The sequence below is a fragment of the Acartia tonsa genome, chromosome 7, assembly GCF_053477335.1.
Source record: "Acartia tonsa isolate MP-2025a chromosome 7, ASM5347733v1, whole genome shotgun sequence".
NCBI lineage: Eukaryota > Metazoa > Arthropoda > Copepoda > Calanoida > Acartiidae > Acartia > Acartia tonsa.
Genome location: NC_137266.1, coordinates 19,707,998 through 19,724,400, shown reverse-complemented (window position 1 = coordinate 19,724,400; position 16,403 = coordinate 19,707,998). Strand labels below are relative to the sequence as shown.

At 30.4% G+C, this 16,403-nt stretch overlaps 1 protein-coding gene across 2 annotated transcripts; it reads right to left on the bottom strand.

The window, feature by feature from the left end:
- Positions 1-1,173: 1,173 nt before the first annotated feature.
- On the bottom strand, positions 1,174-16,403 carry LOC145324189 (uncharacterized). Of its 2 annotated transcripts, none has more exons than XM_080166812.1 (23): positions 16,274-16,403; positions 16,007-16,039; positions 15,584-15,641; positions 15,318-15,370; positions 14,901-14,959; positions 14,448-14,531; positions 13,885-13,953; positions 13,102-13,153; positions 12,209-12,288; positions 11,610-11,698; positions 11,163-11,211; positions 10,507-10,638; positions 9,801-9,919; positions 8,831-8,930; positions 8,052-8,133; positions 7,445-7,506; positions 7,118-7,193; positions 6,621-6,731; positions 5,964-6,021; positions 5,465-5,540; positions 2,190-2,231; positions 1,681-1,755; positions 1,174-1,309 (listed from the first exon to the last, which is right to left on the bottom strand). In XM_080166812.1, the coding sequence occupies exons 1-23, from the start codon at positions 16,326-16,328 to the stop codon at positions 1,229-1,231; spliced, it is 1,695 nt and encodes a 564-aa protein (XP_080022938.1). In that variant the 5' UTR covers positions 16,329-16,403; the 3' UTR covers positions 1,174-1,228. The 2 variants fall into 2 exon arrangements, with proteins under 2 accessions (XP_080022938.1, XP_080022939.1); XM_080166813.1 differs by having other exon boundaries at positions 7,445-7,491.

Genomic DNA, 16,403 nt, shown 5'->3' with positions numbered 1-16,403 from the left:
CTTCCTACGCCCCTAGAGGCTTCTAGGGGCGTAGCCGCTAGTATACATAAAAGTATTTCATGTGCTTTTTTTGAATAAATCGTTTTCTTTTTGAAAACGTTTACTCGGCCGCTTTTATTTATCTAAAAAGTATTAAATTTTTATGATTATTTTCATTAATCAACCCCTCATTGATACATACAAATATATATTATATAATATATCTGTCACTTTACATCCCATTGTATATTAGCAAAAAATCCTCCTCGGTTGACTAAACTTAATAGGTTCATCTGAAAAATTGCAGACTCTAGCCTTGTACTTCATTCAACATGTATTTTTTTTTATCTATTTTTGTTTGAAAGGTTTCGTGATTATTAAATACAAATATGTCTTATTAAGGGGGTAATCTGTTGTGTAATACACCCGTCTAAATTAGCCAAGGGAGATAATACATTAAAAGTTAACACTCCTCTTAAAATTTGCATCCTTAGATAAGCTTAGACTTTTATTGACTTCCGACCTAAACATTAGCGCTGTTCCTGGCAAAATCGTGTGCACGCCACTAAATAAGTAAGTTCATCTTATAGAGATTTTGAACTTTGAAATAATAAAAAAATAAAGAAACGTTGACACAGTATTGAATTTTTAAAAGCAAAGCTTTTCTTTAATTAAGGTCGGTCCGTCCGTCCGTACGTCTGTAACAGATAGCTTTTTTCATTAATTTAGGCATGTTAGATTTCAAACTTTGCATGGTGATTCCTGTAGTAGTTAGGAACGATTTAGAAAGCCTAGCAACTCTATAATCATTACCAGAATGTCCGTACGTCCATATTAAACATGTGGATTTTTTAAATTTTTTAACAACATATTGTTATGTGATCTAATTATCCAATTGATCTGATTTTTCTTATACTGATTCCTGGGACAACAAAGTACAATATTATAAGCGAAGCAACTTTATAATCAAGTCCTAAATATGTAAGTATGTTAACAACCATTAATCTGTATAAAGCAATTTTTCAACAAATTTACTTATAATTTGCTTTGACTCTCATACATTTAGATTCTGCTTATTCAGTTCTGACAAAATACAAGTGATAATGTCCGTTTGTCCTACCGATTCAGTGCTTCGCTTTTATGGATGTTGTCATCCTTGTTTAAATCAAAAAATCTCTATACTGATACCTAATTTTATTGTTATTCTAATGTTTTGTAATAATATACATTGTACATTAACTTAAATTTTTTATTCCATAAAATCTTGATGTTCTTCCTTTCTAAGGCCCAGCTTCGTTGCCACATTTTTAACTTTGTCCTTCACTTCTTCCTGTAAAAATTTTTATTTATTTTTGAAAAGTTTGCTAGGATCGAAGTTTGGTATAGGTTAAAACTGCATTTTTTTCTGGTTGGTTTATATAATTTCATTTCAAACTGGGGTGCTTGCTCTTAAAGTGCCTATCGAGCACTGACACTTTCCACCTTTTTAAAAATAAATTTAAAAAAATGAAGTACCAAATAAAATCTAACATAACCTGACAAAGTAAAAAAAAACCTTCCCCCTTTTCCCTTTTATTTTGTATTTATTTCAACTTAAAGGAGGGATGGTCTTTTTTTGGCTCGACTATGTACTTTTGGGAAAAATGCAAAATAGTAAATTAGATCATTTCAATATGTGAAAACATCTTGTAGACTTCTTACCCCAAGTAGGCTGAAAGTAGTTGCAATCAAAGCCATACCAAACATCAAATACAGTGAATTGATCAAGATACTAACCTAAACAAACAAGCACGTATGTATAGCTGCAATAACAAACTAATATTTAATTTGAAAAGGGCAGTTATTTCATATAAGGCCTTCTTTGACCACCTTAATGTTGGGCGAAAGATGTACTATATAGGTATTGAAAATTTTTTGGTTATAAAAATTCATGATATAAAGTAGAAAGGTTTTTTTCTGTCTGAAGCTAAAGATCTCGGAAACTACTGGTCATAATTGATTCTGCTTTTTAGGAGGCTTTATATATGTCGTAGGCTGGTTTTAGGCTACGTTTTTTTTACCTACTTTGCCCTGCCCTAGGGGCTAGAGGCGAAGTAACTAATAATATAAATGGTAGAACTGCCTTTAATAAGATGTTCATTTTAATAGATAAACAGGTAAGTCAAAATTCTAGGTATTTGTGTAAAATTTGTAGTTTTAAAAAATCTTACTAGTCCAGCATATTCAGGTGACACTCCTAACTCTTCCATCGCCTAAATAAAAAAATATCATAAAAAAATTAAAGTATATGATAATTATTGACAAAATGTTTGATTACCTAAGATTTTTTTTGTGCTTCGCAGATAAGAATATTGTCATCTATGTTAAATCATAGATAAAAAAATTGTACAAGACAAAACACTTTACATTACTTATCACAATATGACTTCAAGATATATTTTTACTGACAATTTTATATATTATTTTAGGTTTAGATACACTCAACTTATGTCCTATTGGGTTGGAGATAATCTAGGAGCTAGAAAAAAATGCAGATGATTCGATAAAAGAATTTGTTAGATACATGAAATGTTTATATAGAAAAAAGACGCTGACGATTATTCTATTTTGTGGCTGACGGTTGGCGAAATTAAAATCTTTTGGCTGAGTCCTTGAAAGTCGCGTGGATAATTAATCATGTTTCTCAAAGCCACGAATTTGTTAGTGGCTGTAAACGAGGCTGCCGAGCCCTGCAACAATTGCAATGTGTTAAGAACACGAAGAAATAAGTTGGAATGACTTTAACTTGTTATTATGCATTTTTTATAATATTCATACTGTATTGTTACCACATGTTTATGAATTATTCTCCTATAGCCTTTGTTTGTCTTATATAGACAATCACCTATAGTAGGCTTGATAAGAAGATTCATATTTTTTTTTATTAAGCGGAACTTTTCTATAACTAGAGTCGGTCTATGCATCCTTGACGGATAGCTTTTTTCATTATCTTAGGTATGTTGCAATTGTTTTATCTGTTTCTGTTGGAGTTGCGATTTAGAAAGAGTAGAAACTCAATAATCGTTACCAGAAAGTCCGTACTTCCATTTAAAACATTTTGATCTTTTATTTTTGTGACAACAATTTTTGTATAATATAATAATCCTATTTATCTGCTTGGAAAAAATTACTTGAAGAACAACAAGATACAATGTTAAAACAGAATCATGTCTATAATCAAGTCTTAAACATTATCATGTATCTAAGCAATTTTAAAACAAATTACTAATGAAAGGCAGTGAAAAAAAATAATGATAAAAATTTTCATTTATTTAATTCCATTAATATAGCTAGATTAATAAGATTTATGGCATTGCCTTATTTATTTGTTGCAAGCCTAGTATTGTTGGTTAATGGTAATGACTTGCCTAAGTGTATATTTTTGCATGTTTCTAAGTATATGGCTGTTATGCTCTTACAGTTGGGTCGTTGGAACCACTTCTCTAATAGGTATTCTAAGTATATGGGTGTTATGCTCTAATAGTCAGGTTGTTGGAACCTTGTCAATTCTCTTTTAGGAATAATATAAGATAGTTATTTTCTTCTTCTTTATCTTGTATAGATTTAATTTGCCTTTATGACTTTACTTATCTTCATAGACTTCTTTGAAAATCAAGGTTTTAATTGGACCATAACCAATTGATGAACGTTTAAAAAGTATTTTCATTAAAGAAAATATTAAAATATAATTAAAAATTTGCACTATATATTGGACACAAATTTGCAAATAAAAAAAATGGAGACAGTTCTTTAAAACAAAGCTTTTCATGTTTATAACTATATGATAGTGTCGTATAATTTGCTTAAATTTTTAAACACCTTTGGTGCCATTGAACGTTATCGTCCTTGTTTTAATATCAAAAGATGTCCAATCGTTGCTACTCTGTGATTGTTAATGTTCGTTTGTCCGTCTGTTTGTTTTGTCAAGCTTTTATTTTATGGTTATTGTCATTCTTGTTTACCAGAAGTTTTTGGCCATCAGAACATTTACCAATTTTTTATTTTAATTCTGTGGATTAATTTACTTTATAAATATTCTCAAGTGCCTGTAAGGGTAAGTTTTAATTGTAAATAAGAGGATGAGTGATAATATACAATTTGCTTAGGAGAATGGACTTGTTTTCACTTGCCCAACTTTGTAATGTTATGGGGGTAAGAGGATGATAATTAACGATGGCATAAAAATGCCTCTATACTAAATACTCTTAGATATAATAGAGATTATTCAAATAGAAGACCATTTAAAGATTTTATTTTTACAATTTCTTCATATCATATATTCATGATTATTGTTTTAATGTTTACTTTTTTTCTTGCTTGGGAGTAGAACAAAACTATTTTATAGAATTAACAATAAAAAGTGTTAACAATAAATTTATAAGTATAGATATATAACCCAGACAACTTCCTAGTTCCAGTGTTGGGGAATTTTTTCGTCTGCTAGCAAATTGCTTTCTGCTCACTTATAGCGTTTTAATATTTCCGACGCCATAGGCTGATATTCAAAGGCCCAATTGAAATTCGGCACAGGGTTTATACCCCGTAAACTTACAGTTATTTAACTCCTGTCCCCTCTATTCTTTTACTTTAATATGTTAACATAAAATTCATCAAATCTAAAGAGAATAATGAACAAATATACATTTAATGACTTTCAGTATTTAAGATTCATATTTATTATTAATTTTGATCAATTTTCCTATGCTTTTAAAAACCGTAATCTTGCTAACCGTTAAGATTTTGAGTTTTTGCTAATTCTTTAGACTTTAGACTTTAGAAGAATTATTATAAAAAGAATACTTTCAATTGCCATGTATATTTACAAAAAAGTAAATTGGTCAAACTATTAAAAATATACCTCTCCAAAGACTCACTCTAATAATATTTTTAGTTTAGGCATACAAAAGAAAAACAACAACATATAAGATTAGTTATTGGCAACAAACAACATCTTTTAAACAACAACAAAAAATTATGAATAGTGGTTACACAGTAACCATCAAATTTGAATGGTCCTTCTTACAAAAATACAGGCAGGGAGGGGACATTAGACTTTTAATAATACTGACATTCAAAGTTTTATAAATACTTTCTCTTATTGGCTTGACGTGATTAGTTGGTTCGAACTAACAGAGTCCAAACACTTTAACCAATAATTTCTGAACAATGAATATTTTTGTTTATTATCATTTTGATGTCAAATTCAAATATTTTTGGGACAAAACAACATATACATTTAATAATCAACATTTATAAATAACAATTACATTGCATTAAGAATTTATTAATAAACTATTCCTTTTGTAAATAATGAATACTATAGGTTTAACACAATATAATATAAGTATCCAAGGACTGAAAAACGCCATACTTACCCCATAAGATTCTTGAATACAACTTTCAATTAGCAGCGCAGCTAGAATATAATAATATAGTTTATCTTTACCTTTTGATTGAGACGATTATTTTTGGGCACGTAATCTCCAAACCCAATGGTTGTCAATGAAATAAAACAGAAATGCCTAAAAGAATTAAATACAAATATACAACGTTAAATTAAAACTGTAATATTGACAATTTAGATATTTACTTGAAAGGTATGTTTTTACTATTAATTAATTTTTAAAAGCGATGATTTCCTATAATTATATTCTGTTTGTCTGTCCGTGACGGATACACATTATCCTTATTTCATGCATGTTAGAATGTCTTATAAAATTCAAACTTTGCAAGATGATTCCTGCACCAGTTGGGCATGATATAGAAATCAAAGCAACTACATAAGTACTACCAATAAGTCCGCAAGTCATTTGTCTAACTTCGAAATAATTAAGTTTTCTATTCATGGATGTTGTCATCCTTGTTATTTCTATAGTTATTATTATAGGTAAGCTAATATTGGAATTATTGTACTTGTTGAAATTGGATAAAACTTAAAACATTACCAGGCATTAAAATAGTCATCAAGTTTTCCTTTCTCAAATCCACTGTACAAGAAAGCACCTATAACAGTTATAATAATAGAGTTTGTTACAACAAAGTATGAGGAATGCCTTGTCTAAAAACAGGGGCAACTCATTACCATGCACAGTACAAAGCTCGTACAATTGAAGGGTTTGCTGTCAAGTTCAATCATGCTCAGCAATTAAGCAAGATTTGGTTCAGAGATGCACCAAAAAGGGTCGAGTTCCTTTCATGACAACGTCTCATAGGGGGCGTTTCGTCGTATTTTCACATTAGTTTTTATAGTTTATTTTTAGGTTAGGTTAGGTTAAATTGGGTTAGGTGATCGCCCCGCAGGGTTAGGCAATTGGCCAAGCAGGTTTAGAGCCCCCCGCATGGGCTAGAAAAGGAGAAAAGCTACTGTGAAAATACGACGAAACGCCCCTTAAGAGGCGTTGCCACGAAAGGGACTATACACCACCAAAAAAATAGATCCTTGGTGTAGTCCTCATAGGCTATCTCCAGGCTAAACCTTGTTGGGTCAACCAGGTAAAAAGCAAAACAACCTTAACCTTAAACAATAATAAACCACTAAGTAATGTTCTAATTAACTAAAACTAACAATTTCGTCCTGTTCTTATTCTTGTAAATAAAATTACCTAGACAAAGATAGGAAATAAGAAGAAGAAAGCTAATCCAAATAGGTATTGGTTTTGTCACATCTATCTCCTCCCAATCTTCATACTCAAACTCATGGAAGAATTCTCCTCCTTAAAAAAAAGATTTTTTTCGATGTTTTTTTCAAATCATAGATTTTTAGCTTCATAAACTCAAATTTTACAAGTTGTCAACTAAACCATAACCCTCCTCCCCATGAAAAAAATACTATAATTTAAAAAATCGTATGAAAACAAAAACGTCTATAATTACAGATTGAAAGGGAAGTTTTATAGATCTCACCCAGGATTCTAAATATAAATTTTAAGATTAATTTTACCAATATGTGAACTTGTGCAATGTAATTCAAAATGAAAATTATATTAAATGAAAAAAATTATCCTTACACAACAGCCATAAGTATCTTGAATGGAATAATTAATTACTCAAAATGTAAGTTTTATAGAACACGCAATGCGTGTCAACTAATTTGACATACCGGTAAGCCTAGTAGTTCTGGTAGGTGTTGATGGTGTTGCAACCATACTTCCTGCTCCACGCGTTGGTGTTGACACCTTCAAACATTAGATTTTATCTTTTAATGCAAATATAAAAGTTCAGAGAGCGAGGGTACTTTGGATTGTAAAATGTCTTTTGTTCACTATTTAAAAAAGGTTTCGTTACTTTCTTAGAGTATGCACATTATCTACTTCTTTTTGTTACAACTTTCATAACATCTGAACATCTGCTCTTTTGGGTTTTATGGTTTGCTACTTGTGGATGATATCACTCTGAATATTTTTAGAAGATGAAATATCATAAATACCTTTGATAGGTCACAGCTGCTACTGCTCGTGTCATCATTTTTCCTCGCTATAACAGTTGGCACTTTTTAAAGTCAATATTAATTTATATAATTGGGTTGGTTTCTCTTAATGTGTCTAGTCGAGCAGAGAAAACTCCCTGCCACCAACTTATCTTAAAATCTATTAGGTAATAAGGGCGGTGGGAAGTTTTTCGTCGTGCTAGTGTTTTGCTGTAGGTTAGGTTACATTTGGGACAAGAAAACCCTGTAGAAAGCACATACAGAAAAAAATATTTACCCCCCTCCCATTAATTGAAAAAAAATCAGGAGATTGTTCCTGTGCTCGCAAGGTACTATGAGGGAAATCACCACAGCCTCCCATTATTGTTAATTTACCACAAATTTAACTTTTTGAGAATAAAAGCACATATTAGCAATTTACGTAAAAAGATAAGCTATTCAATCAAATAATTCGGATCAAATAATTCTTAGGTTGTCACATTCATAAGATTAAATTACTTGAAAAGTCAGATATCTATAACTTTTTATTATACTTAAGTAATTTAAGTAATGCCTATAAATGAAAACAATAAAACTGATTGTAATCTTAACATATGATATAACTTACTTGGTTTTATTGGCAAAGTTAATGATTTAGAGCTGTGATTGCTTTTCCTACTCTCTCTTGTTGAATTCTTCCTTACAATTCCCTTAATAATGATTTATGAAGGATAAACACAAAGTTCGGTGTATTCCCTTGAAGTACCTAGTCTAGCACTAAACCCCACCCTCTTCCCTTATATTAAAATTAGGGAGTGGGTAGTTTTTGGTTTGATTCTTTATTAGGTTGTGTTAGGTTATATAGGGAGCTGGGAGCCCCCTAGGGTTAGATCACCACATAGAAAATAAAACTAGCTCCTCCCCCCAACCCCTGTTTTATTTGAAGGTTTAATAAAAAATAATGATGTTTAAGAATGTTTTTAGTCAGGGGCTGCTACTAAGCCAATTAATTCGAATTGAAATTGCCTTAAAATTTAATATTTTGTTGGGGTAAAGTTGGCGTACAACTTGTTTTTTCTCTCTATGTAACTGAAGGGGAGTGGGTAACAAGGGGGGGGGGGGGGTTGTGGGGAAATTTTCTTTCATAATTGTTTGTCAGAATCACATTCCCTTTTCCCTGATTTTTAGTCCTCAAAAAAGCACCCAAAGTATTAAATTCAGTATGTGTTTGATGAAAATATATTACCTTTATTTGGAATTAACTTACAAAGACTTTACGAAAGCTGATTTTTTTCCCTTTTATATTGCTTTATATGTAAAACTTATATTCTCACCCATTTTAACTTTATGGCTTTTTGTGAGAGCTTTGCTTAAATGAATTATTTATTACTATTTTTGTATACTTACCGGATGATGTGATTTAAGATTATCCTGATCCTCATTGTCAATAACAGATTCCTGTGCGTTCATAACTATTGGTTCCAATTGGGGCAGCTCGGATTCAAATCTAAAATGATAAAATATAAATCTTTGACAATTTTATGAACATGTATTAAAGTACAATAATAATATAGATGTTGCAAGTTTTGTTTATTCTTGAATTATGATATATTAATTCTTCTTGAAGATTTCACTTTGGTATTTTGTACATAAACATAGATATGAGCTACCATTCTATTAATAGAGTTTTTTTTGAGGAAGAATAACTAATTATACATTTTCCTATCCCTGATTTGAATGCTGTCCAAGACTTTTTGCGGGGGTAAAATTAGGGGCTTCAAGAGTTTTGAGGGAGTGTAATCAAACGTTTTTTTGAAGGGTTTCAAAGTTTTAGGGGTTAAACACCATTTTAAATCCCAACTTGGACGTCTTATTTGTCCTTGATAAATTTAAATACATTAACCCTTAACCATAAAAATTGACTTTATTAAATTCTTTAAACCACTATGTGAAGAGTTATTGCAAAAATTAATTAATGCAATCCTTAGTTTTCCTGATATGATTAACTTATTTAATCTGATAATTCAGGTTAAGTTTACATAAGTCTTTGCCCCACAGTGCATTTAATTCTTACCTTTTATCAAGTCCTAGATCCCTTATTTCCCTGATATGATTAACATCCCCCATGTCCATGGCATCATAGTTGTACACTGTGAAGCTTATTACATCTTTTGATTAAAGTTGAGTTTACAGAAGTCTTTGCCCCACAGTGCATTTAATTCTTACCTTTTATCAAGTCCTAGATCCCTGGTTTCCCTGATATGATTAACATCTCCTATGTCCATGGCATCATAGTTAGATACTGTATAGCTTATTACATCTTCTGATTAAATTTGAGTTTACAGAAGTATTTGCCCCACAGTGCATTTAATCTTACCTTTTATCAAGTCCTAGATCCCTTGTTTCTCTGATATGATTAACTTCCCCCATATCCATGGCATCATAGTTTGATACAGTAAAGCTTATTATATCCTCGGCTGTAATGCTTCCAACTCTAAAAAAAATATTTTATTTTAGTAATCGGTTAAATGTCCTTTTAAGATCTTTGAAACGTTGGTTTTTGAATTAATACTGGTAAATTTCAGTTTAATTGAGATCATTAAACAAAGTGTAGAAACAAGCAATCAAAAGGATCGATTTTTAAAAGATTTAATATAAGAAAATTTGTTTACATCCATTTCAAATACTAAGTTCTTTTCTAAATTAATCTTTTAGATGATACAGTATACACAATACATACCTCCTTTTTCCAGTAAAGAAATATAATATTTCATGAGAAATTTTTTTTCAAGAAATTCAAATGTAAGGTTGGCAATAATTATACTTTAAACCAGGAATCTTAAGGATAAGAACAAAAATATTTGTATTCAACCCAAATGATAATAAATAAAAATTACAACTTCTTTATGATTACAATAATGGTTACAAAGTTTGTACACTAACCAATTAAAATTCGACAGTACCAAAAGTTTTTCAGTCAACAAATAATTTAATGTTGTAACAAAAATTTGGATACCAATGTAATTTGCAGTATAATGTACTCCTATATATCATTATCATTATTTCTCATAAACTATATCCTGCCTTCTAGCAAGTCTGGGGGAGGCCCCCACCCCCAAACTAATTGTATCCTTAAACTTGAGGGAATGGCGTGGCGCAGTCATTCTGGATCCAACTGTTGGTGTACGTATGCTTGTACGACATTTTCTTTTCACCTGTCATCAAGAAAAATAATTAAATCAATACAACTAGTGCTTTCCCCGAAAACACCCATTGGGCAACATTATTCTTCCCAAACATAACACAAATAAAGGGAGTTGGATTGGTTGGGAAAAAATAAGCGGACGACGACTTTAGTGCAGAATTTACATACTCTCTAAAGATTTTGATTATAACTGCTGTGGTGATGATCTGACCAAAACTGTATAACAGTTCTATTATCGATATTGAATGACCATTTTTTACAAAGATAAATAGAAACAGTACCACGGGCAATGGGTATTAAAAAAAAGGTGTAAACCCTAAGGGGTTAAAAAAATAGGAAGGCTAGACTGGAATATATAACAGTTCAATTAGCCGTTTTTACAAAGACACAGGAGCGTGCACAGGATTTTGCTTGGGATTGCAAGCCCAGAGGGAGTAAAACAAAAATAAGAAAGGCCCTCTCAATTTCAAATTCAAGAAGGGGGGGGGGGGGATGCTGTAACTACCCTTCCGCATGTCAATGAAGAGAAAATACCTTTTTCCTAGCTGTACAAAGAAAGCAACAACATCTCCAATATAAAAATCTAAATAAAAAAAAATTAATTTTAAAAGTAATTTATTTATACATAATTATATTACATTTAGCAGAATAGGGTTACTTTGACTAAGTCTGTCATAAAAAAGTAATTATTTGTTAGGAAAAATATTTGTATCTAACGAAAATAAGATCTATTGAAAAATGTTAGGTTGGTCATACCAAAGTAGGGGGAGAAAGTCACTGAAAATCAGACACGTGACGTCATAAAAGTGAGTGAAAATCCATTTCTATTTTATGGGTTTTCTTTTCCACTTCTCCTCTCATCTCCCTCATTTTTATGACGTCACGTGACTAATTTTTAAGTGACTTTCTGCCCCTACACACTAAACAATATAATTACAATTATTTTGATAATGTCTTAGATTTAAAATTTTACATTATTACCTAAACATGTTAGCCATGGTGTCACCAATATTTGAAAGACAAATCATAAACAGAGGTATTCCAATAATTGCATATATAACTGTTACAATCTGAATAGAGATACTTTAATAAAAGATAATTTATTTCTCGAATAAGACCACAAATTTTAACTTTTCAAACAACTAGTTGATAATATCTGTAATCAATGAGCAGAATTCTATACATTTCCTAATCTAGCCTATCTTTTATATCTTTATATCTATGTTAGGTTTGGTTTCCTATCTCTTATATTCTTCATTATATATCTATGTAAGGCTAAAGAAACCCCAACTACTAGGCAACCCAAGGAAATTTTATTGAATATGGTCCAAAGTTATTCGCAAAGAGTTTCATGTTACTAAGTCACAATAGAAATGGGATATGAGAGGGATAGTAAAATAAGAAATATCTACTAATTGTAATAACAGTTTTTTCTTTATTTCAATATCACAACTAGATTGCTTTTAAAATAGTAATAAAAATACATTATTTATGCGGCATTTAAACAATTTCCTTTGCTTTTTTGTAGACTTATAAACTTTTAGTTTCCCTTTGCAAATGAGATATTTTTGTTCACTTACTTTACCCCATTGAGTCTTAGGCGTTTGATCTCCATAACCAATAGTTGATATCAGTATGATAGAATAAAACAGAGAGCCAGCTATATAAAAAGATATCACATTAAGGAATTTTATAATTTATCGATTAATTGAACCAATTACATAGCTCCATGTCATCCAATAATACGCTGGTATTTTGACAAAAAGTTACTAGATTGGCAGATTTTAGCGGCAAATTATAAAAGTCTAAATTCATTTAATAGATAATTTATAATAAACTGTTATAGTTACAATAAAAAACTGTCAACACAAGTTTTTTTTTACAATTGACGTTGTTTCGTAAATATAATATTTTTTGTAAATTCTAGAGAAAACAAGGATGACAACATCCATAAAAGCGAAGCACAGAAACGGTGGGACAAACGGACGTATTAACACTTACATAGTGTCAGAACTGAATAATCAGAATATAAATGTATAAGAATCGAAGCAAAATTGTAAGTAAGTTTGTTGAAAACTGCTTGATACAGGATAATGTTTATGGACATACTTACATTTTTAGGGCTTGATTATAGAGTTGATTTTCTTATAACATTATAATTTGTTGTCCCAGGAATCAACATACCAAAAATCAGACCAATCGGATGATTAAATCACATAAAAATTTGTTGTTAAAAAAGTAAAAAAAATCAACATGTTTAAAATGAACGTACGGACATTCTTGTTAAGATTATAGAGTTGCTACGCTTTCTAAACCCTATCTAACTACTAAAGGAATCCCCATGCAAAGTATGAAATCGATAGGACAATTCTAACATGCCTAAATTAACGAAAAAAGCTATCCGTTACGGACGGACGGACCGCTTTTAAAAATACAAACATAATATCTAACAGCTAATAGAATGTTTTCAAACCTAATGTCCATTTTCGTTTCTCAGGGTCTTCACTGCCATTCCAACCATTAGACTACAATATAGGAGAAACAATAGAATTATAGGCATAATAGATACATACTACAGACAAATATTTTCCATGTTTTTCAGTGACCCTAGGTAAACCATAACAATTATTCTTAAGAAATTTTAATTTCACACGGCATGCACCACTATTGGCATGCATTTAAGAAAGCGTCGAAGTTTTTTCAAGTTTCTGTCCGGATGACTACGGTAAAAAATGTTTAGTTTACTTTGATTTTAGAGTATATGCATTTTTTTATGTAAATCTTATTTAATAACATAAATGTGTAAGAAATGGTCTTTTACAATGCAAGGTGCTAAATATGAGATTTAATGTTGTCTTTTTAGTAGGTAATTACCGGATGGAGGAACTATATCTATTTATTTTTATTAATAATTGTTGTAGTTTAGACTTCACCAAAGCATTTGCTAACGATAAATACATGAGGTAATTGACAACAATACTTTGACTTTTTAATAATTATTACATAAAATGGGGGTATAAAATACATATATTTGTAGTAATTTTATTTTTTTGTGATTCTCCCTTAGTTTTTTTTTTTTATATATTTGAGTGAAATTTTCTTGAATGAATCAATTATTACCACAACTATAAAATGATTTCCTCAATTATCTATAAAGCAAAAAGCAAGCGAAAAAAATGGTAACCTAGTCTGCGAATGTATGTATTAGATTACCACCGCCCCCCCCCCCAAAAAAAAAAAATACACAAAATGTTACCCTCATAGCTGTTAGAATATTCTTTTCAAATTCTTTAATCATTACTGTTACATTTCCAGTCCAATTTTCCTATAAATATACAATTTTTATCAAGCGGAATGGGAACTTTAATTGCACGATTTTTTTTTTTCTCTAAAATTCAATATGTCTTTAAGCAAAGGAGCTAATGTCTGCTGTAGAGATGAGACTTTCTCAGCTGCTATTGAAGATAAAAATTTAAATTTTATGTGATAATTTTTCTGAATTTTACAGTGTAGAGCATTGTAAGTTTACAATTATTTGCATCTTCATTTTTTATCGTCCTTAATGGTTGCTATTAGTAGTACATCTACTTTATACTTACGGTATGTCTGTCCGTAAAAATGTCAAAAGTACTTTACCTTAAAACGTTCCGTGAATTTTAAATATTTCTTACAGTTTATTGTTAAATTCTTTTTTATTTTCTTAATTTCACAAATTTGCTTTTTCATTCCTATAAAAAATTAATGTTCTCTTCTCATAAGCTTTTTTTCAATGTTACGCTAGTATATGCACGTAATTGTCCTTGTATTAAAAAATCTTACCTTATGTAGAAATACAGAGTTATTTGTAAAAGTCCAGATATTCATACCAAGATCTTTTCGTGTTTTTGTCATATTCCTTTTTACCTTAAATTTAATAAATACTAATTAAAGAAAAAGAGTAAAACACCAGAGAATTAATTAAAGATTTTAAAGTTTTGTTTTAAAGATTTCTAACCAACTAGAAGTTAATTAATTGCAAAATGTTTGTATTCTCAATTTTCTAGAAAGAAATCCTCCCCCTCCGCCACTAAAATTAATTTTGCTATTTTTCGTTAAAACTAAAAATTGGAACTGGAGTGTCGACTTCTCCCTCCCCCTTCCATCAAGTGTCCCTACGGTCTGTAGGAGCGTATCCTCTAGTTATAAGTTATATTAATCAAAATTTTAATTAATTATAAAATCAACAGTGATTTTCAAATATAGCAGCAGATAACTTTTATTCTAAATTTTTACCTGTAACTCATATTCCTTTTCAAGCTGTTCAAAAGCAATAGCCCCAAGAAAACAATAACCTAAATGAATTGAAATCTTCTAATATTAATGTACATAGAAACTAGGCATATTTATCAAAACTATGTATTTATTAGGCAATGCATACTTTTAGTGAAGATATATATAGCTAAAATAAGAAAAATATGTGTATCAAGTCAATTTGAAATAGTGTGTTCTTCCACTCAAATCTATTTTATATCTTCAAAATGTGGAGAAAACAACCACATTTATAGTTTCTGTAAGGTTCTGTAAACATCGTTATATGGGGATTTATATTATAATTTATCCCTCAAGTAAGCAAAAAAAACATTTATTTCAAAACTTTTCTTCGTTTTTGTGATATGAGGAAATCAACCAAACTCAACTAAATTAAATTACCTGTTACTAAACTAACTAATCCAACATGGGAAAACAGAAATGTTATTCCACGCCTTTAAAAAAAAAACAATATTATTGAGTAACAGTTTATAATACAGAGAACTTTGGGGATAAGACAATAAATATAATAAATTAAAGTAGATATAAACTATTTGTGAAAAAAAGCTTGGACACCGCTAGTATTTAGAACCAAATTAATAATGTCTACAAATTGCTAAGCCATCAAATGAGAGAACGTGATGTGTTCTTAAAAAATAAATGTTTACCATGTATTTAGCCAGCACCGACTAAGCCTGCTTATTTCAACCTCTTCAGTGTCTGTTACTATACAATACAAGATTGATAACATTCATAAGTACAAAAAAAATCATGAATGGACAAACGAACAAAATGAGTTATAGACAGGTATCTAAAGGGATAAGACAATAGCCGATAAATTGATGCATTTACCTCATGATAATACAAAACATTACCACTTTTGAAAGTTAGAATTAGTGGTTGAAACATTTAAACACTCAACCTGATGAGCCAACCGATAAAAATCCACTAAAGTCCCCAAAATTGATAAGCCAACCAATTAGAATATTATAAAACTTTGGGTACTAGTGTAATAAACAGCCCAATGTCCCCTCCCTTTGTGGTAAAAAATCTATATTTTTCATCCCCCCCCTCCCCTTCGCTTTATATACCTGTTCCTGTTCCAGTCCCTTCTGATCTTGCATCTAAATATTATTTTTCATTAATTTAATGCGTGTTTACCTCCCCCACCCCCCAAATAAGTTTGGTGATGCTGTAGGCACTGCAATTTTTTTTGAAATATTTTTGTAATCAAATTTATTTATTCAGTAACTGACCCCCCCCCCCCCCCCCCCAATAATTTGTTTTCTATACCGCTTATATTTTAAATGCAGTGAAAGGAAACGACATGGAATAACTAAATCTATATAAAATCTCACCACTACTTCCACCTTCTCCCTTACCGGGCTCAGAATATAAAACTAACCGAGACATTTTTGAGATTTTTAACACATAATTTCTTTAATCATTTAGTTAGAGATATACACTTTTTATATATCACTGCTACTA

What these genes read in the sequence shown, in the direction of transcription:
- LOC145324189 (XM_080166812.1), bottom strand. Translation starts at nt 16,328, where the DNA reads ATGTCTCGGTTAGTTTTATATTCTGAGCCCGGTAAGGGAGAAGGTGGA. An exon ending in TATTTCCTATCTTTGTCTAG is followed by an intron (nt 6,022 to 6,620) that starts GTAATTTTATTT and finishes TAACTGTTATAG; the next exon opens with GTGCTTTCTTGTACAGTGGA. An exon ending in CTACTTTCAGCCTACTTGGG is followed by an intron (nt 1,310 to 1,680) that starts GTAAGAAGTCTA and finishes AAATTTTTACAG; the next exon opens with GAAGAAGTGAAGGACAAAGT.